The sequence below is a fragment of the Chanodichthys erythropterus genome, chromosome 22, assembly GCF_024489055.1.
Source record: "Chanodichthys erythropterus isolate Z2021 chromosome 22, ASM2448905v1, whole genome shotgun sequence".
In the NCBI taxonomy this organism is placed as follows: Eukaryota; Metazoa; Chordata; class Actinopteri; order Cypriniformes; family Xenocyprididae; genus Chanodichthys; species Chanodichthys erythropterus.
This window is the reverse complement of record NC_090242.1, coordinates 7,555,704-7,579,689: the sequence shown is the minus strand read 5'-3', so window position 1 is coordinate 7,579,689 and position 23,986 is coordinate 7,555,704. Positions and strand designations below refer to the sequence as shown.

Genomic DNA, 23,986 nt, shown 5'->3' with positions numbered 1-23,986 from the left:
TTTTTTTGATCTCTCAGATATTGTTTTAGGAGGCCTCTGATGTAGAAATTAAAGATTTTTCAGTTTTTTTACATTTTAATAAGGGTAATTTTAGGGTCTTATATTGTAGTAGATAAACTGAAAGAATAGACAGGATGGTAGACCATGTGTCGAGGGCAGAGATCTAAGTATTATCCATCAAATTATAATTTCAATGCAAATAAAATTCCACTACTACATTCAAACAATACAGTCTGGCTGGCCTATTATGCTCTCTACTTATCATACTAAAAGAACACATTCATCCCCCCAGAGCACTTACAGGTTCATATTCAAGACCATTCATACCTGTCCCTGAACAATGCAACAGGCATCTCCCCTCAAAATCCAAAACATAAAGAGCCTAATGCTGACCTATAAACACTTCTTCAACCCAATAGCATTGTGAGGACGAACAATAGAACCCATTAACTATGTAAATGTGATCTTGAGAGAAAAAAACATTTGCAGGCATTTTTTTAAATTTTTGAAAGTGATGTTGTAATTCTGCAGAAGTGGGCTTTGCAGGGTTAATTCAAGAATGTCAAAATCACTGAGTTATTAATGGTCTGACGAGTTAAACTAATTTCTTTTAATTATATTGTTTTTTAGTGCCCAGACACAGTGGAAGAGTGGCAGCAAGTAGCCGTTGGATTCCAGAATCAGTGGCATTTCCCAAATTGCCTGGGTGCTCTGGATGGAAAGCACATTAACATTCGTCCCCCTCCAGGATCTGGATCTAAATTCTTCAACTACAAGCATACATTCTCAATAGTGCTTATGGCACTGGTAGACAGCAACTACAGATTTCTGTATGTTGATGTGGGCTGCAACGGGCGCATTTCAGATGGTGGAGTGTTTGGGGATGCTCATTGCAGGATGCCTTGGAGAAAAGAACATCCAACATTCCTGCACCTGCACCACTTCCTGAATCAGACCAGCTGGCCCCTTACTGCATTGTGGCTGATGAGGCATTCCCCTTAAAGGAATACCTCATGAAGCCATACCCGAACCGCAAGCTGTCTGTAGAGCAACGCATATTCAATTACAGACTTTCGCGAGCTCGAAGGGTGGTTGAAAATGCATTTGGCATCCTGGCAAATCGTTTTCGCGTCCTACTAACCACCATTAATATTCAAAGCACTGCCAAAGTGGAGGACATTGTTTTGTCTTGCTGTGCTCTGCACAACTTTCTGCGCAAAGAGTGCTGTGAAGTGTACATGGCAGGAATCGACCAGGAAGAACAAGATCATGACACTGTCCCTGGAAGATGGAGAGAAGACCCTGGCCTACAGCAGGCCTCTCTGCCACGCACAACCAACAGTACAACACACGCCAAACAGCTCAGGGATAAACTGTGCCAGTACTTTAATTCGGACACCGGTGCAGTGCCCTTTCAGTGGGGCAAAATATAAGCATGTAGCAAACTTGTTTCTTTCCCCCTTGACCTTGGTTTATGTTTTATAACAATGGTGTGAATTTGCAAAATAAAGTTTATATTTTTACATCATTGTGTTTTGTGATTTTTTTTTTACATAAAGAACAGTGAAGTACCTTTACACAAAGTCAGTGTTTTATTTTCAAATGTGCAAAAATAGCATTAAGGTAATTTACAGAAAAATATCAACAGTTGGTATTTAAAATAAATAAAATGTACAGAAATATAAACTTTGCATAAGTACTCTAATATAACGTACAACTAAGCGTGACATATTTACTAAATGCTACAATATCTGTTTACAATTTTGCTACATAAAAAATTACAAGTGTGTATACTGATTGGAAGATGCATCCAGTGCATGGTTGTGGCCCACTGAATATTTGAAAATGCAATTATCAACCTCATGCTGGAAATGTGGCAGTAGATGTGGTGGCAAATTCCGCATTCTGTGTTCAAGATTTTTGCAGTAAGCTGAGATGGCATCATTGGTGTTTTCCTGTGATGCCAACTTTTCCAGAGTTTTGCCGATGGTGCGCATCAAGTTTGTGGATTCCTCGCTGGAGGATTCGTCTTGCATCTTCCTGCGCTTCCCTGGAGGCTTTGGTTTTATGTTGGAGCTTTGCAAATGGTCCTTTCTCATGGCTGTGGACTCAGTTCCACAGATGGTGGATTCAGCCAAGGGTGTACTTGACCGTAGGTCAGCATCACTGAAGCTGGGGTCTTCATGGGTGCCAGTCCAGGTGTCACTGTTGGTACCATCTGAGGGTGAACAGGAATCACTATCAGCCGCAGGTTCCTTAAAAACATAAGATACAAATGTGACAAGTTAATGTAATGGCTTGACTTAATATGCGGAGTTACTTGTGAATAGACTCTTTTAAAGAAGCACTTGCCATCTTACAAAAAGCAAAATGTTTATTTTATTCTGAAATTAAACAATAAATAAATAAATAAATATAAATATATTTGTTTATTTACCATGATCATTAGATTTGAAGTGCTCTCCTTCCTTTTTGTGTGAGGCTCTAGAAACTGCAGGCGGTTCAGGATCCATTGCTGCCTGCCAGTCTTCTGAGCTCCAGAACTTCCTGAGGGTCCTTGTTTCTTATAACGCATGTATTGGGTTCGCAATGAATCCCACCGCTTCTTGAGCTCTTTTTCTGAGGGACAAAGTAAAATTTTGTAAGCATTAAGTGTTATGGCTGCTTATTTTGTCACTTTAATGAGTATTTGTTATGCCAACAAATGTTACTTTTTGCTGTATTGTTAATTATATTATTAACAATTTGATTAACTTTAATATTATTATGAAATATGAGATGCTAGCACAGCACATATTAATTACTGTCTGTTTCCATAAACAAACTTAGTTTGGTACACACAAAACACTAAAATGGTTATATTAGTTTTACTATGGACTATTGAACAATTACAAACAAGCTTTCTCAATTGCCAAAAAGGAAATCTTACCTGATATGACGAGTTTATTTTCGATCTCACGCCACAGTTCAGCTTTCAGCACACGGTTGACATAACATTTTTCCGTAATGTCATACAAACCCGGCCTTTCCTGGATCATGTTGATCAATTCGTCTTCACTTGCCTCGTTCCAGATAGCCATGTCTTTCACGTACCTAAGGTAAACAATGTGTGTTCCCTCTTGACTTCGTCGTTTACTTGCTTCGTCACTTCCGTTTTTCTTTTCTCATGCACTGGTTCGCTAGCTGAACAGCCAATCAGAATGATCATATGGCCCGACGGCCCGACGAGGTCCAACGCCGATTCAACATTTCGAATCGGCCGAAACAAAGCCGACGAGGACCAACTTCAGCCGACGGTGCAGAACACACCGAGGAAACTTAGTCGGCCGACGAAGAAAAACTGCCCGACGGCCGACCGTCGGCTTGGTGTGTTCCGGCCTTTAGAACATTATTTTATACCCTTAATTTCACTCCCTACAGTATATTATAATATATAATATTATATATATTTTTTGTTACAGATTACTATATCAACTAAGAATAGATTGTAACGGGAAATATTCTTTACAGGAGTGGCTGCCTGAGTTCCACATGATTATATTAGCCCACCTCCCTTACGAAAATTAAACATGGTTTTATTATAGTAGTTTTATAGTATTTTGTGAAGTAGCTAACATAGCATAATCAGATGCAGCTTTATTTTTATTAACAGTAATACAGCGTTTTCTCCATCATACAATACGTTTTAAAATTAATTGCATGTCATTTATCAACACAATCATCCAGCATTTAATCTGATATTGTAAAATGGATCTATCTTACTGCAGTGTGTAACAGTGTCTCACAGCAGCCGCCGAGCGAACTCACAGAGTAGCCTAACGTTATAACATCATTTTCAACACACTCAGATTTATCTAATATGATAAACAGAGCTGTGTTTCCTCATACTCATGACCGGAAAAGTGGAAGCGGCGCCGGCGACTGTGTCATAATAAAAGTCCCGCTGCTCGTGAGGCGTGTGTTGATCAATTGCTCCAGCTCCTCGTTCAGCTCCACAACACTCGCTCCTGCTCTGCTTCACACTACAGTAACGTTAATAATCGCATCCATGAACATGATTTCTTCCCAACTCCTATCCCTATTCTTTTGCACCGTCCGTTGAGTTGGAGACGACATGTCCCAAGATTCCGCGCTCAAACTTGCTAGGCTTCTACCCAGCTAACACACGATGTAACAGTCACGTATTTTGGTTAGCTGGGTAGCGACCTCTAGCTGACAGAAAATATTACATACTGCACCTGTGGTTTTTGTAGCAGAATTATAATTAATTTGTGGTTACCATGGAATAACTACAATAACCATTTTTCATTTATTTTTTATTCGTAGTAAAGCCATTGTTAATTTTCGTAAGGGCTGCTGGCGTGCTGAAGTACTAATTCAATGTTTGCAATATGATGAACGGTATTTAGCAGCCTCCCTTAGCTATGCCTTTCTTCTTTTTGTGAAATCATTGTTTTTTGTCTACCAAGTGTGCTAACAACAGCAAATTTGGTGTTTTTCATATTATATAATATCTGGTAAAATAATTTGATTAGACACAAATTCAGATTGTCTTCCAGGAACATGAAACTATCAAATTACTAATTCAGCTGCCCAACCATTGTCTGTCTGTGGATTATAGTGCATCTGCCTGTCAATGGGACGAACTTCTGGAACTGTCATCTCCACACACTCTTCTGAGCATGGACAGACTGAGTGAACGAGCAGGAAAACACAGGGCGAATTAATGGAATTAGTGGATCTTTAGCGGAGCGATAACCGAATCATGATTCGGATCGCGTGTCAAACAGCCAAACTGCTGAAGTCACGTGACTTTGGCGCTCCGAACCGCTGATTCGACACACAAGATTCATAACGCTCTGAAGCTTCCTGAAGCAGTGTTTTGAAATCAGCCATCACTAAATAAGTCATTATTTTGTTTTTTGGCGCACCATAAATATTCTCGTTGCTTTATAATATTAATATTGAACCACTGTACTCACATGAACTGATTTAAATATGTTTTGAGTACATTAATGGATCTTGAGAGAGGAAATGTCATTGTTGGCTATGCAGGCCTTCATCGGATTTTATCAAAAATATCTTAATTTGTGTTCTGAAGATGAACGAAGGTCTTACGGGTGTGGAACGACATGATCGCGAGTAATATGACATTATTTTCATTTTTGGGTGAACTGACCCTTTAATAGCACGGTAAATAAAATAAAAAAACTATCCCTTTAAGAACATTAGAAGCGTTAAAAGGCCATGATATAAAACAAGAGGAATGTGTGGATCTTCTAGTATTATTTTAGGGTTACAGATAATGTGAATGAGCTATGGGAGAGAAAGTGTATTTTGTTATTCTGTTATTGTGTTTGTCCTGATTCTCCGTCTTTCCGTCACTAACTACTCACTACTAAGTATCAAAAGACAATATTTTTGCTTATTACCCAGAGATTAGGCTACATTTATTTGTTAATTTAAGGAAAGCTCTCTTCACAGAAGGAAACTCCAGCATCTGCTGTCGTGTATCTGCTGACACCTACTGGATACAAACATGTCTAAATCTATTGTATATTTCTTCTATAAAGGTAGATACCACAGCAAATGTTGCAAACGTCTCCATCTGCTCTAACAGTAAAACAAATAAACCCACTATTATATTAGGGTACGTTTCAATAATGACTCCCTAAAAGACACTGCAGACTGCATGTCAATCGTTCAGTCCCTCAGCATCTAAACCCAAGAGTTTGCTACCTGACAGAAACTCTCTGACTCTTCCATCCATATAGTCTGCTTTTATTGTTATTTCTTATGGATTTGTTTCCTTTCCATGTAAAGCACTTTGAATTATCATTATGTATGAAATGTGCAATAAAAATAAACTTGCCTCGCCTTGAGATTTAGCGGAGCGATAACCGAATCATGATTCGGATCGCGTGTCAAACAGCCAAACTGCTGAAGTCACGTGACTTTGGCGCTCTGAACCGCTGATTCGACACACAAGATTCATAACGCTCTGAAGCTTCCTGAAGCAGTGTTTTGAAATCAGCCATCACTAAATGAGTCATTATTTTGTTTTTTGGCGCACCATAAATATTCTCGTTGCTTTATAATATTAATATTGAACCACTGTACTCACATGAACTGATTTAAATATGTTTTTAGTACATTAATGGATCTTGAGAGAGGAAATGTCATTGTTGGCTATGCAGGCCTTCATCAGCCTAAATATTGATTAACTGCGTCATCATAATCTGTTAACCCTCTGGTGCCAATATTTATGGTAATATTAGGGAATTTTATGATACTTTATATTCATACTTATATTTTATATTATATTAATGGAATAGTTATGATCCATTTATAACCTGTTAATTGCCTTTTTAAACATGAAAATGAAATTTCCAACTAATAGACCCTTTTCACATTTCCGTGTTTCTCAGAAGCAGAAGTCATCATAGTTGGGTAAACCTTTATAGCAGTGAATGAGAGAATACATTAAATATGTTTTTTGTGTTCCCACTTGCACAAATAGCAAAAGAAAAACTCCATAATAGTGTTTTCAAAACTTTCAAAAACAGGAAAAAATTTGATGCAAAGGTAATAATACTAAGTATATTTGTATAAATGTACATACATTTTAAAAAAAATGAACATATAAAAAAAAACTGTTATTAAGATATTGATGACCGAGTCATCACAGTCTGTGAAAACGGTCTATACTGTGGTAAATCTGTGAATGCTTTGGAGACTTAAGTTTGGTCTCTTTTTACAGAAGGCACTTGGCAGATTATTGCTGAAGATTTAAAAAAAGATAAGAAAGTGAACAAAAAGTTATAGAATTGTAAGTTTTTTGTAAAATTGTTTATTTTCAGTTTTTCTATGGAATCTATATTTTCCAAAACATGTTTTACTCTAAAACTGTGAGAAAATCAAGGCCATAAATCTAAACAAGTTGTGTTCCAAATTTGAGGTTGATATCTCAAAAAATGAGCTTTCAGTAAGATTTAAGTTTGGGTGCAGTACCAAACGGTTCCACTAGATGAAATTCGCTCACTTCCCATTCGTCATGTGGTCATTTTTGACTGCGAACATTCAGGTGACAATTATTTTCAGGATCATTTAAACTTTTTGAATCATGTTCATGCTTTTTTTCATGCAGCAAGTGCCAAAACCTTTACCAAGTTTCGGTACCATTACAATGAAGTAAAAGATTATTAAAATAATAATAATAATAACATTTAAAAATGTAGTCAAAAATGAAACGGTTTTTGTAAGGCATATATGATGGATTGTAGGCAAAGCTACATTTGATTAAAAAGTTTAATATTTATAGTTAGGAAGAAAAAAAAAACATTTATATGCAAATTAATAATTGTCTCTTGAGAGGAACCTCTCCAGTAAGAAACATTTGGTTTTCTTTGACACACAATGCATTGATGTTGCACATTTTGCCTTTTATTAATGTTATTTGTTGTTCTACATGCTTATTTAGTGTCTACAATCTGTGTCAAAACTATAATAATGTGATGATAGTCTGAATATAGGCCTATATTTAGGCTAATTATCGTTATATTAGCCACACTTCAAAACATTTTCCACCATAACCAAAGCACAGCGTGTTGTTAAGAATAACTTAAAACTGGTGGAATTGTTAAAAAACACACAGAATGGACAAACAGGAATGTCTGGCTCTCAGGAGGAGTCGCTGTATGAATCTCTGTCCTCACAGCTTCATTTGAGCTGCTCTGCTCAGGCGGATCTGTGTCTGTAGATGAAGGACGTGATGCTGTAGTTCATCCTCATCCATTTGACATGAGAGAGGACCAAAGGCACAAAATCACATCATGGCGTCAGAAAAACGTAAGTACACAACATATATTGCTTTTTGCTATTTGATGCATTAAAACTGAGCATGAACTGGTGATATCAAATGTCTGACTGTGTAAAAGATGACACATATTTAGTCTACACATCAAGTGTTCTTCATCCTGTTACTCCTGCCAAACAACATTTCTGCCTTTTCATTATACAATAAATCCCTGATTAGGCTCATTTGATTAGTTAATGACATTTTTATACAGTAGTAACAGAAGTAACATCAGGCTCAAAGTTCAGATTTTTTTTATAGATGTCACTATAAAATATATTGTAAAGTTATTTTTATGCAACTTGTATTTTTAATGCTAGTGATAATCTGCATGAAATAGTTAATGAGTTACTAATGAATGTGGCATGCCTTGAAACTGAATGTATTACTCAGTGAAATCGTCTGTGATGTTTTTAGGGTGTCAGTTCATGAGGGCGACATGAGCTGCAGAAGAAAACAACCTGATCTCTTCACCTCGGAAAACACAGGAAAGCCACAGAAAGACAGTTTGTTCGCTCTTCGAGTCGTCTTTCTGGATGATAGCGAGCATGTTTTTGAGATGGAGGTGAGGCGATCCTTTGATTCTCAGCAGAGAGAGTTAAAGTCACATGTTGAAACAGCATGCAGGGCAACTCCATTATTTTGTGCCGTATGCTGAGGGGCATCTATTGCATCTTTTGAGTGGGACAATAAGTCACGAAAGTGTGTGTCGCTCTGTTGAGTGAGTGAATGCCAGGACTGTTTGGCTTAAGGGTTTGGAGAGAAAATGTATGTCAGCATCCCAATTTTTCTGTGCACGCTTGAGTGTCTCACCAAAAGACTCTCCGTATCCCTCATCATGTGTTATAAATATTCACAGGAATAACATATATCTCACTAATGTGCATTCAGAGGTTAGTTGTTGGCTAAAAGGCTCACAAGATTTTGACAAATAATATTAACATTTCACATTTGTTGTTGCTTTTATTTTTCTAAATTCTCATTTAACATTGGCTGATATCATGTATGAATACTAAATACCAGTATTATGACTTTTCTTTTGATATAAAAGCATAGATGCTTTTGATTTATTTTTTAGCAAAGGGTGCTGGGAAAGGATTTCTTCAACGCAGTATGTGGACACCTTAAACTTGTGGAAAAGGAATACTTTGGGCTGGAATTTCGACATCATTGTGGCAGTTTTGTAAGTGCTTATTTTTGCTAGATATGTATTTCTTGATTTTGAGACACTAAAATATTATATAAACTCAGTTATTGCTGTTAATATGGTTTGACCTGAAGTCATTTTCTTCATAGGTTTGGCTGGAACTGCTTAAACCTCTTGCAAAACAAATTAAAAGTAAGTAAATATGATAAATAATAAACAACCCTTATGTTGCCATGTTGTTCATAATATGTTGTGCATACAAATAGTTGTATATTTATGTAAATTTATTATTTATATATATTTTTATATATAGGTTATTGTATTGTTTTAGGCCTTGTTTTACTAATTAAGTTAGTATTTTTGATGCTTTATTTAATAACAAATCCAGTTGAATCTTATTCAATAACAGTTGTTTGGATTAATTGTAGGTCTACTTATATGCACAGAAAAACTTTGCGCAAATAATTTCCATTGAATGCATTGTGTACGCAGATGTATTTGTTCTCTGGTCCAGTAACCTGTCAGAGATCGCAGCAATTAGCAAACGACACCGATCCAATCCAATTCAATAAAAACATTTTTTCTTGTTTGCAATGCCATTTCACTCTGATATACATCACAATAGGGAAGAAAATATGATCGCAACTTCTGTTTTATGCCAACTTTATAGAATTTGAACAAACTGTATGCTAAAATAAGCACAATATTAACAACAAAAGCATGCTGTTTATCAGACCTGTCAATCAGAAGTGCGCAGAAGTTGTGTTCGTTAGAGGCTCTCTGCATGTTTTCAGCATTATAATTGTTGGCTGGTAGAAAGAAAATAAAAAAATGCATTTTATTTCAAATAAAAATAAGACAAAGGCCTGGATTCACAGACATTAGGCATTCATTCAATTAAGACATTTACACATAGACAGTAGCTTTAATATACACTCCCCTAGAAAGAACATCACTGGTGTACATCTTGAGACAAAGCACTGACATATTTTAAGATGTATCAGTGCAAGTTACTTTCAGTTTCAGCTCCAACATGCATTTTAGTCTGAGACTATCTTAAGCCTTGTCTGTGAAACCGGAGGAAAGACTTTACGTCATGCATCTCCCTCTTCATCAAGAGACAAAGTCCTCAATTATTATATTATTATATAAATTTATGTCCCTGTTTTACTTAATTTTCCTGGTTAAATAAACATTACATAAAAAAGAGACCAAATACAATTATAGTTTGTATTTTTACACTATGTACTGTTCTATTTATTAAAACCACGTATACATTTCATAAAATGCATTTTTACATTTATTCCAAAATAATAACTAAAGGCAGTAACAATTTAAACAATATATATATATATTATTTGTGAACTAATATTCAGCTTATTCATCAATCTTAATTTCATCAAGCTGATTGCTCACTAAACACCTCGCAGTCATCATTTTTTTAGGCCATTTCGAGTTTGATTTTGACGTGACATAAAGCAGTGATATTTCTAAGTGGCTTTTTAATTGTCACAGACACGCCAGGCTCAGCACCCAGCCAATCACGACGCACTCCTTCACCAGAGTACTGATCACATGCACCTGTCACTCATCACAGTCCCGATCAGCAGCACTACTTAAGACACTCAGTCACTATCCGGTCTCGTTAATGCAAACATACCGGTATGCTCACCTTGCGGACTCCTCGAACTGCTACTTACCTGTCTCCAGTGTGCCTCCTAGATCCTCCGTGTTCTCCTGTCTGCTGTGAGTGTCTCCGTGTGTCATCACTCTCAAAGGTCACCCACTATCCAAGCACCCTAAGGAAACAATTATCATTACTCCAGTCATTCTACGTTCACGAACTCTGTCCGTCTCTGCTCACCTGCTTCCCTTGGTTGTCAATAAACATCATTAACTCTACCTGTGTCTCCAGTCCCCTCTGTACTGTAACATTAATTAGTCTTCCATTAACACCATCAATGCCTTCATTCACCCCCCACTAAACCCAGCGCACGCTTTAGGGGGTCTGTTAAAAGTCAATGGGATCAAGGGAGGCACTGCCACTGTAACTTCACCTGCAGGTGTCGCTGTATAAGCATTACTTATAAAAATGAGTAACTTTTTCACATTTTGTATCCTACAATTCTGAATTCTTTTCTCAGAATTGTGAGATATAAATTCGCAATTATCTTTTAAATTGTTTTATTCCATGGTGGAAACAAGTTTCCATAATAATATGCTCTCATTTGCTGCACACACCAACACACAGGCTGCATTTTCCTATCAATTCACTTTATAACAATTTCTAAAATATGGCTTATAACATTATTGTATACACATATTGTATGAAAATGTGATTTTACCCACAAATACGGCATAAGGTACTTACAGTTAGTGAACGAGAATTGCTATTTTTCTGTCAGAATTTACAGTACAAACAAAACATATTCTCCTCTTCTTAAAACAGGAAGAAATGGTGTGACCTTCCGCTTCATAGTGAAGTTTTTCCCACCAGACCCAGGACAGCTGCAGAGAGAGCTAACCAGGTGCCACACACACACACACACACGTTTGTTTTTGTGAATTGTGGGGACATTCCATAGGTGTAATGGTTTTTATACTGTACAAACTGTATTTTCTATCCCCCTACACCAACCCTACCCCTAAACCTACCTATCGCAGGAAACTATGCACATGTTTATTTTCTCACAAAAACTCATTCTGTATGATTTATAAGCCTTTTGAAAAGTGGGAACATGGGGTAATGTCATCATAAGTCACCTCTTTTTATAATACCCATGTCATTATACACATTTGTGTCCTGATATGTCACAAAACACACACACACACACTACATGACACAACACAACAGACAGTCATCATCTTCTGGTCTCCTGCAGGTATCTGTTCGCACTGCAGATCAAACAGGATCTGTCCAACGGCAGTCTGACCTGTAACGATAACAGTGCTGCTTTACTGGTTTCCTATCTTCTGCAGGGTATGTAGAGTTTCTCCTGTAGCTTGGCTTTGATATGTGTGTGTGTGTCTAAAATAATGCCTGTTTGTTTCTGCAGCAGAGATCGGGGACTATGTAGAAGAGCTGGACAAGCAGCATTTGGAAAACAAGAGGTACATCCCAAACCAGGAGTGCCTCCACAGAAAGATCACACGCTTCCATAAGAGACACAGGTAACGTTGTGTGAACAGACTTTTATAAAAGACACACACACTGAGAAGAGATTTTGGAAGCACTTTACTTGAGGACTTTATGCGTAATGCATTATAAATATTTTCATAAATAATTGTAACTAAATTTCAAATGCATTATATCTGTAATTTCCTTGTTACAGGAATGAAATTGGTTTTGTTTTAATGCATTATATGTCTTGTGAAATGCTGAATAGATATAACTGTGGTTATAATGAGAACATATTACAATGCATTACAAGGTATGATTAGTGTATTAAATTCATAAAGGCTTAAAGTGTTACCAAGTTTTTTCTTGCTATCTGCCAATAATATGTCTTAGTAAGATGATATTTAAATGGGGGGCGAAACAAAACCAGCTTCTATAGTTGTGTCTGTAATTTCACAGCATTTTACGTTTATTCAGTACATTTCATAGACTTTCACAGTAAGTTCATTACACTTGGTGTTTGTTGGTTTTTACATAAAACAAAATCATTTTCTGTGGTACAGTAACTCACACTTTGTCTCAGATTCTGATACTTTAACCTTAAAATCAACACAGAGAAACGATAAACCCCTGTATTGTCCTGTGCTGCAGAGGTCAATCCCCAGCTCAAGCGGACAGTCAGCTGCTCGAGGTCGCCCGAAAACTGGACATGTACGGCATCCGACCTCACGCAGCCAGCGATGGAGAAGACATGAGGATCAATCTGGCTGTCACTCACTCTGGAGTGCTGGTTTTCCAGGTATAGGCTATATAAATACTAATAAAAAATAATAATAAGGCCATTACAGAATATCGGCAGTTTTGTTATTTTCACATTGAACAAACGTCTGTTAACTACTGTCTTCTATGCTTTTATTTTAGGGAAATACCAAAATAAACTCTTTCAGCTGGGCCAATATTCGTAAGCTCAGCTTCAAGAGGAAACACTTTTTGATAAAACTTCATGCACCGATTGTGGTAATTATTGTTGTTCCATTTTCAAAAAATGGAAATCTGAAAACTATTCAGCAAAATATCCATTGCTGTTTCTGTGATATAAAATTTGCAAATGTTTTTGTCATTGTTTCTGCTCAGGCGTCCTGTAAGGACACTGTAGAATTTGCCATGGCCAGTCGTGACGTTTGTAAGGCCTTCTGGAAGATGTGTGTGGAGTACCATGCCTTCTTCCGTCTGTCTGAGGAACCGAAGGGCAAACAGAAATCGCTCCTCTACAGCAGGGGATCTTGCTTTAGATACAGGTGGATAACATTACAATACTATGATATATTGACATTTAAAGGATTACTTCACTTCAGAATTGTCCTGATAATTTACTCACCTCCATGTCTTCCAAGATGTTCATGTCTTTCTTTCTTCAGTCAAAAAGAAATTAACTTCACTGGGGTTGGACTTCACTGGGGTTCAACGGGTTGAAGGTCCAAATGTCAGTTTCAGTGCAGCTTCAAAGAGCTCTACATGATCCCAGACGAGGAATAAGAGTCTTATCTAGAGAAACCATCGGACATTTTCTCAAAAAATAAAAAATTATGTACTTTTTAACCACAAATGCTCATCTTGCACTGCTCTGTGATGAGCCACACATTACATAATCACGTTGGAAAGGTCACGCGTGACGTAGTTAAGTCCACTATATGGAGAAAAATCCTGGAAAGTTTTCCTTAAAAACCTTAATTTCTTTTCAACTGAAGAAAGAAAGACATAAACATCTTGAATCATGGAAATGATGAAGGCAGATTGAGTGCTTCTGTTTATTAGCCAATCACTTACAGATGTTGGACAATTTGGGATTAAAGAAAAATTTTACTCAATTTGCCACCAACAGTGGAAGAACTCAAAAGCAGCTGTTGGACTTTGCGAAGAAATCTGAGAAGAACTTACCTTTTAAGAGGTGAGAAGTGTCTAGAAACAGTTTTAAAAACTCATATTTCTGTAAAAAGTGCCCATGTTTAAAATAATGAGTTGTTCTGTTTCCTTCAGAAGGTACGGTAAAGACAGACAATGCAGATCCTCGCCTGACCTGTTGACTGATGTTTCCAAGCAGGTACATAAAGTATATTAATAAAGCTGGCAGGTGTTACTCATTTTCTGACACAAGGCAAACTCTCCTCAACACAAGGGTATTTAAATGCCCCACGGATCAACTAAACAAAACACACATTTAAACAAAGCACTATCCTATCCGTGTACTCTTCTGTCGTTCTTGTCGGTGTCGTAGCAGTTCTGGCATTATTTCTCTCACATGTATGTTTGCATTTGCTCTAGATCGAAAACACAGAGTTCATTTGCTGCAAGGAGATGGTGGACAAGTACCTATATTTGATATATTACTAACCACATATAAGTTATTCTTAATTTTACTTGATATAAATCAGTAAAGATTTCACAGCAAAAAGACGTGAACCATAAACGTGAAGGTGGACGTTTGTACAGTTATACTAAAAGACTTTTACTTGCTAAAAATTCGAAACTATCAATCAGACGACAGAAGGGATGGAGGAGATTGTGTGTGACAGGTTTATCAGCAATGTTTTGATCATGTTGATCATTTAGAGGACTTTTGGCTTTTTACCGGAAAAGAAACCATTCACACATCAGCACCAAAATACTGGTAAATTTAGTTTCAGAACGTCATTCGAGGAAAAGCATTTTAGTTTTACTATCAGTTTTTTTTTTACTATCGTTGCTCAAGGCAGAAGTTGAAAATGTTCAACTTTTCAAACTCAAAAGCAGATTGTCAGCCAATCAGATCACCTTATGCAAATACCCTAGTGCAGACGCTAGCCAATTGCATTCATGCAACACAGAAAAGTAATGTGATTGGCTGTTATCACTATGGATCCTCCGCCAAACATTGACGCCAACGTCCAGTGTGAATGCAGCATAAGGGGATGATCAAACAGAACATGTTTTTGCTCTTGAGACAGGAGACACTCAAAATTATATATATATATAAATAATATTAAACCGCAGAGAAATTATGGATCTTAAAAGTGACACATTGAAAAATGTGGCGCAACGGTCAAAGATGTCATCTAGTGCATATTTACATAGAAAACTATTAAAAAGTAGCGGAGCTTACTGTAAACAGAGTAATGACGTCATCGACATAAAAGCTTTATGACTGGCCCAAAGCAGACTTCTAAAGCCCTTGGTATACTTAATTTTCTAACACTAGAGTACGCTTTTTTTCCACTAAATGAGCTCATTTCAAATTTAATGCCTGCTACAGGTCTCAAAAAAGTTGGCACAGGGGCAACAAAAAATGGCTGAAAAAACAAGAAATTAAAAAAAAAAACATTCAACTGGGAGAACATCTAGCAGCTGATTAATGATTAGCTATAAAAGAGAGAGGCAGAGTCTCTCAGAAGTAAAGATGGGCAGAGCTGAGTGCGTAAAAATATTGTGGAATACTTTAAAAACAGTGTTCCTCAATGTTAGGGTTAGGGCTTTGCAAATCTCATCATCTACAGTGCATAACATCATCAAAAGATTCAGAGAAACTGGAGAAATCTTTGTGCGTAAGGGACAAGGCCGAAGACCTTTATTGTATGCCTGTGGTCTTCGGGCCCTCAGACGACACTGCATCACTCATCAGCATGATTGTGTCAATGACATTACTAAATTGGCCCAGGAATACTTCCAGAAACCAGTGTCGGTAAACACAATCCGCCGTGCCATCTGCAGATGCCAACTAAATCGCTATCATGTAAAAAGGAAGCCATATGTGAACATGGTCCAGAAGCGCCGTTGTGTCCTGTGGGCCAAGACTGTTGGACTTTTTCAAATTGGAAAAGTGTTCTATGGTCAGACGAGTCCAAATTTGACAATCTTGTTGGAAATCACGGCGGCCGTGTGCTCCAGGCTAAAGAGGAGGGAGACCTTCCAGCGTGTTATTAGCATTCAGTTCAAAAGCCAGCATCTCTGATGGTATGGGGGTGCATAAGTGCATAAGGTATGGGCAGCGTGCATGTTTTGGAAGGCACTATGAATGCTGAAAGGTATATAAAGGTTTTAGAGCAACATATGCTCCCCTCCAGACGACGTCTTTTTCAGGTAAGGCCTTGTGTATTTCAGAAGGACAATGCAAAACCACATACTGCAGCTATTACAACAGCATGGCTTCGTCGTAGAAGAGTCCGGGTGCTGAATTGGTCTGCCTACAGTCCAGATCTTTCACTTATAGCGAAAAATATGTCAAAGATGACCATGAACTCTTCAGCAGCTGGAAACCTATATCAGGCAAGAGTGGGACCAAATTTCAACACCAAAACTCCAGAAACTCATAACTTCGATGCCCAGACATCTTCAAACTGTTTTGAAAAGAAGATGGTAAACATGCCCCCGTCCCAACTATTTTGAGACCTGTAGCAGGCATCAAATTTGAAATGAGCTAATTTTGTGCTTAAAATTGTAATCTTTCACAGTTTAAACATTTGTTATGTTATCTATGTTCTATTGTGAATAAAATATTGACTCATGTGATTGGAAAGTCTATTCAAATTTAAAAAAATGTCCCGACATTTCCAGCATTGGGGTTGTACAACCCATGTAAAAATCTTTGTATTCTTTCATGCTAGAGTTGTACAACTGATGGTACTTTCTAACCTTTTCACACAACCTCTCGTCTATATAGGCCTCCATTGTCACTGTAGCTTGCATGCGTCTGTTCTGTTTATGCAGGTTTTCTTTGACTGCCTTATGAATTGACGACCCAGGGCACAGTTGCCACCTTGTGGATAAATTACTACAAAAAAATGAAATGCGCATGTGCGACCTGTGTGTACAAAGTACACTCAGTTACAAAAATTTGGCGGTGCATGTACAGTACGCTCATACTCTTTTGATGATAAATTCGCGTCACGCGCACTGTGCACTGACCCTCGTGTACATGTAAAAAGTGAAGTATACTTTGGGCTTTACATCAACTCATTCTGACTTTGTATATGCTCATAGAGGTAATCTTCACGCTCCGTTCACACAGCATCATACCGGTAATTTACCCATAATGTTACAACTTCCCTTACTAGTAAATTGCCAGACGCACACATGATCTCTTTCCGGTAATTTACCAGTAAAGACTGTATGTATGTGTGAAAGGAGCTATTGATAAAACAGAGGTTCTTTGCATTCTGACTGTGTTGCAGGCATACGAGCAGTCGTGTGGTTTTCCTCATGCGGGCTGCGCTCCGGGCGGGAAGCGGAGTCAGTCGGCCGTGGAGGTTCTTGTCTCGTCCGAGTTCGAGGATTCCCAGGCGTCTTCCCTTCAGCCCTTCCACTCGGAGGCAGACGCAGGGCCCGATGTACAGCAGGTGCACAGGAGCGACCGGAGAGCCCGGTGCAGATGCTGCGCTTCACAGCGCGAACGTCCCAACAGACGGCAACTGGTGCTGCTTTACCCAAACCACCCTCACACCTGCCTGCACCTTCATCCGGTACCTCTGGTGCCGGTGTGTCCGCTGAGTGCTTCGTTTGCTCTGGATCACTCTTGTGCTCCAGTCCTGCTGCCGTGCTGCAGTCACACCGCTCATCAGCAATCGCCCATGTGCTTTCTAGACGACGCTGTGCGCTCTTCCAGCTTCTCCGGATCCTCGTATGGCTCCCCGGCCCTTATAAACTGGCAGCAGTATTCTGGCGTCGGTTGGTCTACGGTGCTCGGAGCAGCGCCAGGCTTTTACTTAGCGGGTAGCTTTGGAGACAGAGATTGCAAAGACTTTGACAGGGAAGAGTTAGGCCACTTCAGTGACGACTGCAGCTACCAAACGGGACTTCCTCGCCGCTCGTACAGCCAGTCTGACATGAAGATGTTATGTGAGCCTGCCGAGTTTCGCCCACTGGGTCACTATCCTCACCTTTCTCGACGGCAAGGCCTCTCACGGCCTACGTACCTGCCGCTGCACTCGTCTCTCCTGCCGGAGCGACCGACAGAAGGAAGCCGGTCAGAACTGAGTCACAGTGACTCAGACTCGGATGCCGTGTGTTCGTCCTACTGCCCCGGTCTCAGCCGACTGGTGCGGTCTGGGCCTCTGGCACGCATGCGCATTTCCTCCGGTAGCTTACAGTTGGATGAAGAGGAACATTTGTCTAGTAATGAAGAAGGTACAGCCTCTGCATCAGCTGTCAAAGCTAAACACAAGTCCTGAGATACACAGGGAACATGGACAACTGTGTACTACAACAAAGTCATTCAGTTGCACCCAAGCAGGGTTGTCAGTTTTTCACAACAAAACCCGCCCAATTGCTACTCAAAACTAGCTCAATCACATTTTGGGGGGTCCTCCAGTTCCAGGGGATAACATTTGTGTTTTTGGCAGGGTTCCCCTGGTAAAATTCACTTTGCAGGGGTTAAATAGCATGTTATTTGGGGTCGCTTCAACCCGCAGACATGAAAAACAACCCGCAGCAACAGTGTTAAAGTAGCCCAATTCCATGGGAAAACCACGCACTGCACCCAAGTGTGCTGCACAAGTCCTGAAAAGTGAAGCCAAAGCTTTTCGATCACCCCCTGGTGGCTGGCTGCAGTATCAAATGGGACACGAGCCAAACTTCCAAACTTCTGTCGTTTTAGGTAGTTCTTATGACATAGATGTATGTTCAAGTGTTCGTTTTCCCAATAAGTATGGTTTTAGTTAGTTATTAGATGCTATAAAAACGGGATATAACATCATGATTGACAGCTGTGTTTGCGAATGAGTCTGCGGGAGTGGGAGTGTGGGCGGGACCTTGATGCCGTGGCTCCAAATGACTTAATCAGCAACGACTGTTACTGGGATATTTTGGCTTCATTTTTCCATAATGGAAGGAATCAGAGCAGCAATTTTCTTTTTTTTTCAGTCTGGTACCATCTGTAGTCAACTGCATTAGCCATATTATAACCCTGTAAAGTCTGACATATGAAATATAATAGTCAGGAAAACAGTAGTGGCCAAAAATGACATCTTTAACCTCTCAATTACTGAAAATTTGTCAATTGTTTTATTTGTGATAACGCAATGAAACATAAGAAATTGTGCGGACATCATCTTTGGCCAGTTTGTCGTACAAAGAAATTATGAACAAGAAAAACAAGAGAGAACCAACAAAATATTAATAACTGATTATGTTGTAGTTGATTTATGCTTTTTCCTGTCAGCTTTTTGTTTGCTATGCATTTTTTATTTTGCATAGTAAAATAAAACCTGTAGCTGTAGATTCTTGTTTTTGCCAAATATTTGTTTTAGATAAATGCTTTAATCAAATTTAGTGTTTTGTTTTTCCTTCATATTTAAAAAATCTAAAAATATTTCTTCATAATTTGATGGTATAATCAAACTTGTAGGGTCATTAAAAGCAAATATCCCCTCTGGACATCACTTTTGGCCACTAATACATAGTTTTTATTCAGAGGCTCAAACTGAGCAAAAATATGCAATATGGTGCAGTTGCTGATATTTATATGGACAAAAAAATATGAAATTCTGATAGCTTGTGATGTAAAATTATACATAGCTCTATATCTCCCAATAATATATTTAGTAAGATGATATTTAAATGCTCTGTAGTTTTTATTGTGGGGGGCAAAATATATGCAATACAGTGAAGATTGAGAGATATTAAACGTTCCTCAAAAACCTGATCATATTCAGCATTTTAACATGATTTTTAGAAAAAATAATTTATACAACCCAAATTCCGGAAATGTTGGGACGTTTTTTAAATTTGAATAAAATGAAAACTAAAAGACTTTCAAATCACATGAGCCAATATTTTATTCACAATAGAACATAGATAACTTAAATGTTTAAACTGAGAAATTTTATACTTTTATCCACTAAATGAGCTCATTTTAAATTTGATGCCTGCTACAGGTCTCAAAAAAGTTGGCACGGGGGCAACAAATGGCTGAAAAAGCAAGAAATTTTGAAAAGATTTAGCTGGGAGAACATCTAGCAACTAATTAAGTTAATATCAGGTCTGTAACATGATTAGCTATAAAAGGGATGTCTTGGAGAGGCAGAGTCTCTCAGAAAGATGGGCAGAGCTGTGAAAGAGTGTGTAAAAATATTGTGGAATACTTTAAAAACAATGTTCCTCAATGTTAGGGCTTTGCAAATATCATCATCTACAGTGCATAACATCAAAAGATTCAGAGAAACTGGAGAAATCACTGTGCGTAAGGGACGAGGCTGAAGACCTTTATTGTATGCCTGTAGGCCCTCAGACGACACTGCATCACTCATCAGCAAGATTGTGTCAATGACTTTACTAAATTGGCTCAGGAATACTTCCAGAAACCAGTGTCGGTAAACACAATCCGCTGTGCCATCTGCAGATGCCAACTAAAGCTCTATCATGCAAAAAGGAAGCCATATGTGGCAACATGTGGGCCAAGCCTCATTTAAAATGGACCGTTTTAAAGCGTAAAAGTGTTCTATGGTCAGACGAGTGCAAATTTGACATTCTTGTTGGAAATTACATACGCCATGTCCTATGAGCTAAAGAGGAGGAAGACCTTCCAGCGTGTTATCAGCATTCAGTTCAAAAGCCAGCATCTCTGATGGTATGGGGGTGCATAAATGCATAAGGTATGGGCAGCTTGCATGTTTTGGAAGGCACTATGAATGCTGAAAGGTATATAAAGGTTTTAGAGCAACATTAAATTAAATATATGTCAAAGACGACCACAAAGTCTTCAGCAGCTGAAAACCTGTATCAGGTAAGAATGGGACTAAATACCAAAACTCCAGAAACTCATAACCTCGATGCCCAGACGTCTTCACACTGTTTTGAAAAGAAGAGAACATGCTACACCATGGTAAACATGCTCCCGTCCCAACTATTTTGAGACCTGTTGCAGGCATCAAATTTGAAATGAGCTCATTTTTTGCATAAAATTGTAAAATTTCTCAGTTTAAACATTTGTAATGTTATCTATGTTCTATTGTGAATAAAATATTGGCTCATGTGATTGGAAAGTCTTTTAGTTTTCAATTTTTTCAAATTTAAAAAAATGTCCAAACTTTTCCGGAATTCGGGGTGTAGATAATCAAGTAAACTTAAGTTGCTTCAGTCCAGTAAATATTACTAACAATATCTAAGTTAATAACTTAATAAAAATCAGTAAAATAAATATGATCTATTGGACATGTTGTGTGATTTCATCATTTTAAACAGTATTGACAATGGTAAAGTGTGCAACAAGTTTGAAATTTTGTTATCAAGAGGAAAAAAAAAAAAAACACACACTGAAATGTCATAACTTAAATCTTTATTTGCCACACCAAACAAAAACTAATTTGTAACAGTTGAAGTCAAAAAAGAGGAAAAAAAAAAAAAAAAAGATGAGAACAGCATCTGTATGATACAGCCTAGAAAGATTTCTGTCTGGCGTCTTTAAATTTACAAAAGCTCTGGTGAAGAAATGTACAAAACCTAGCTTCTGCATCTACACTTCTATAAAGAAATATACAAATCTTCTACTAAACACCTTTATTATTGCTCTAAAATCTTCCAGCAGTCTGGCACCGTGTGAAAACGTCGTCTTAAAGCTGTTCGAGAAGACAATGACATCATATACATAAAAAAGGTGATGTTTAGGCACAATGGGATGCAACGTTGGCACAGTCTCTCCAAGCCAACGGGAGCAAACAACGACATGACCACCGCACCCGCAATGGCACCCTTGTGTTTCTATACAAGCTTGGCGAAAAAAAGAAAGAAAAATCCCTCATCGCAGGAGACTATATAAAACATAAAGAAGGATTTGCATTGAGCATGAACTCTATACTGCTGACTAGCATGGACTTGCTGTCACTTTGGGTAGCTTAAATGCATCAGTTAGCGTGTAGAAACGTCCCCATCGGTTAAAGAAGCAGGATCCCTTGAGATCGACTCAAAGTAAGAGGAATGTCTTTGGAGCAAGAGAGCTCTGAAATTAACAAACAAACAGGCCCACCCCGTACAAAGTGTGTGCAAGTGCATATTTCCTTCAAAAAATACAGTATAACTCTACTCTTGTATAAAAATATTAGCTCAAAAAAAAAAAAAAAAAAAGACACTAAAAGAGGGCATTACTGAGAAATGAAGGGCAAAATATGTTGATAATAGTCCTGTATATATATCTATATAAAATTAAAGTTGCCAATTAAAAGAAAAAATTTAATTCCCTATAGTTATGAGTCAGAAATGGAGGTAGCTTTTGCACAGCAAAACTCCTCTCGTTTTTCTAGCAGTTTAAATCTTGATCTTCATTAACCAGGAGCTGTTCTTGTTTTTTAATGATTGCGTAAATGAGGTATTTCTATTCATTTTGACTGATATGATATGCATGTAATCCCATACAGCAGTTCTGCAATGCTACAATAATAAAGAAATCCCAAACCAAGACGAACAGAAAGGCACTGTTAAACTCCCAAACATATATATATATTATTGATCATAGTTTAAAATCTATAATAAAGTAATGGATCGGGACGTCAAATACATATAAATAAATGTGAACCAAAAGATTTCGCTAACGCTCTACTTAACCAGTAAGGATATTTTTGTGTCTTTTCAAAGTAAAATGTTGAATAAAATAACAGTAACACACATCCTTGGGCACCAGCAGAAGACTAATATAAAAGCATGTGGCAAAATTGTATAAATACAGTTGAACACACACTATATTTATATATAATATATATTTCCATTCTTTGGGACAAAAAGAGACGACTTCCTTTTGGTTATGATCAGATAGTGTGCGCGCGTCCGTTCTCTGTACAGGTGTGAGTGTGTTAAGGTGCAGTCATCGGGGCTGACAGCAGATGGAGGTGTTTCCACTAACTCACAGAGAACCTACAGACACAAACACAGGCAGAGATGAGGATCAAAACTAGCTATAGATCAGTGAATTGGCCACACTGATATCTGATGCTGAAGAGGTGTGACTTTTTTATAGAAACTGGCAAATAAAATCAATAATTCCAGCATAAACCTGATAAATTAAGGCCTGTTACTAGGTGTGTTCACTCTTCACATCTGCTTTTTTATTGGTTTTATTTAAAATAAATTTATATTTCTAAAAATATTCTCTGATTATTTTTATATAGGGTGAATTAAAAAAAAATGTCCCAATCAACCTTAATTCACCCTATTTGAATTACTGAAATAATGTGGGACTACAATCAAGTCTAGTCTTTTTATGGCAACTGGTGGCATTACTGCAAATTTATGTGACATTATTGCAAAAACAAGACAAATGTATGTGAATGTACAAATGTACACTACCAATCAAAAGTTAAGAATTGTTTTATGTTTTGAAAGAAGTCTCTTCTGCTCACGAGGCTTCATTTATTTTGATACAAACAACAGCAAAAACAGTAGTACTGTGAAATCATTTTAAAACTTAAAATATAATTTATTCCTGTGATGCAAAGCTGAATTTTCAGCATCATTACTCCAGTCTTCAGTGTCACATGATCCTTCAGAAATCATTCTAATATGATGATTTACTGCTTAAGAAACATTTCTGATTATTACCAATGTTGAAAACAGCTTTGGACATTTTTTTTAGGATTATTTGATGAACAGAAAGTTCAAAAGAACAGCATTTATCTGAAAAAGAATTTTTTGTAACATTTTAAATGTCTTTACTGTCACTTTTGATTAATTTAATGCATCCTTGATGAATAAAAGTTTTAATTTCCTTAAATTCTTTCCAAAAACAAAAAAATCGTACTGACCCCAAACTTTTGAACGGTAGTCGTGTATAATGTGACAAAATCTTTCTATTTCAGATAAATGCTGTTCTTTTGAACTTTGTTCATCAAATAATCCTGAAAAAAAAAAA

General features: G+C 37.6%; 3 protein-coding genes across 3 annotated transcripts in view; 1 reads left to right on the top strand and 2 right to left on the bottom strand.

Annotated features, from left to right (window-relative positions):
* Positions 1-1,778: 1,778 nt before the first annotated feature.
* On the bottom strand, positions 1,779-3,205 carry LOC137012197 (transcription factor Adf-1-like). Its single transcript, XM_067375337.1, has 3 exons — positions 2,930-3,205; positions 2,438-2,619; positions 1,779-2,255 (listed from the first exon to the last, which is right to left on the bottom strand). The coding sequence occupies exons 1-3, from the start codon at positions 3,078-3,080 to the stop codon at positions 1,779-1,781; spliced, it is 810 nt and encodes a 269-aa protein (XP_067231438.1). The 5' UTR covers positions 3,081-3,205.
* Positions 3,206-7,669: 4,464 nt separating this feature from the next.
* Positions 7,670-18,320, top strand: frmd7 (FERM domain containing 7). The gene is made up of 14 exons (XM_067375336.1): positions 7,670-7,695; positions 7,810-7,848; positions 8,273-8,420; positions 8,934-9,038; positions 9,152-9,194; positions 11,452-11,530; positions 11,885-11,982; positions 12,059-12,173; positions 12,772-12,919; positions 13,042-13,137; positions 13,255-13,418; positions 14,003-14,068; positions 14,158-14,221; positions 17,325-18,320. The coding sequence occupies exons 1-14, from the start codon at positions 7,670-7,672 to the stop codon at positions 18,318-18,320; spliced, it is 2,187 nt and encodes a 728-aa protein (XP_067231437.1).
* A 3,094-nt stretch (positions 18,321-21,414) lies between these two features.
* stk26 (serine/threonine protein kinase 26) overlaps positions 21,415-23,986 on the bottom strand; it is a 36,485-nt gene continuing 33,913 nt past the window's right edge. Inside the window, exon 11 of the mRNA XM_067375265.1 lies at positions 21,415-22,992. Coding sequence (XP_067231366.1) covers positions 22,977-22,992 — 16 coding nt within the window. The 3' untranslated portion in view covers positions 21,415-22,976. The remainder of the gene's footprint in view (positions 22,993-23,986) is intronic.

Bases quoted from the DNA above. Each gene is read 5' to 3' on its own strand.
- frmd7 (XM_067375336.1), top strand. From the start codon at position 7,670: ATGTCTGGCTCTCAGGAGGAGTCGCT. The intron at 8,421-8,933 runs GTGAGGCGATCC...TTTATTTTTTAG, and splicing joins AGCATGTTTTTGAGATGGAG to CAAAGGGTGCTGGGAAAGGA. The intron at 11,983-12,058 runs GTATGTAGAGTT...TTGTTTCTGCAG, and splicing joins GGTTTCCTATCTTCTGCAGG to CAGAGATCGGGGACTATGTA.
- LOC137012197 (XM_067375337.1), bottom strand. From the start codon at position 3,080: ATGGCTATCTGGAACGAGGCAAGTGAAGACGAATTGATCAACATGATC. The intron at 2,620-2,929 runs GTAAGATTTCCT...TTTGTCCCTCAG, and splicing joins AAATAAACTCGTCATATCAG to AAAAAGAGCTCAAGAAGCGG. The intron at 2,256-2,437 runs GTAAATAAACAA...TATGTTTTTAAG, and splicing joins CTTCAAATCTAATGATCATG to GAACCTGCGGCTGATAGTGA.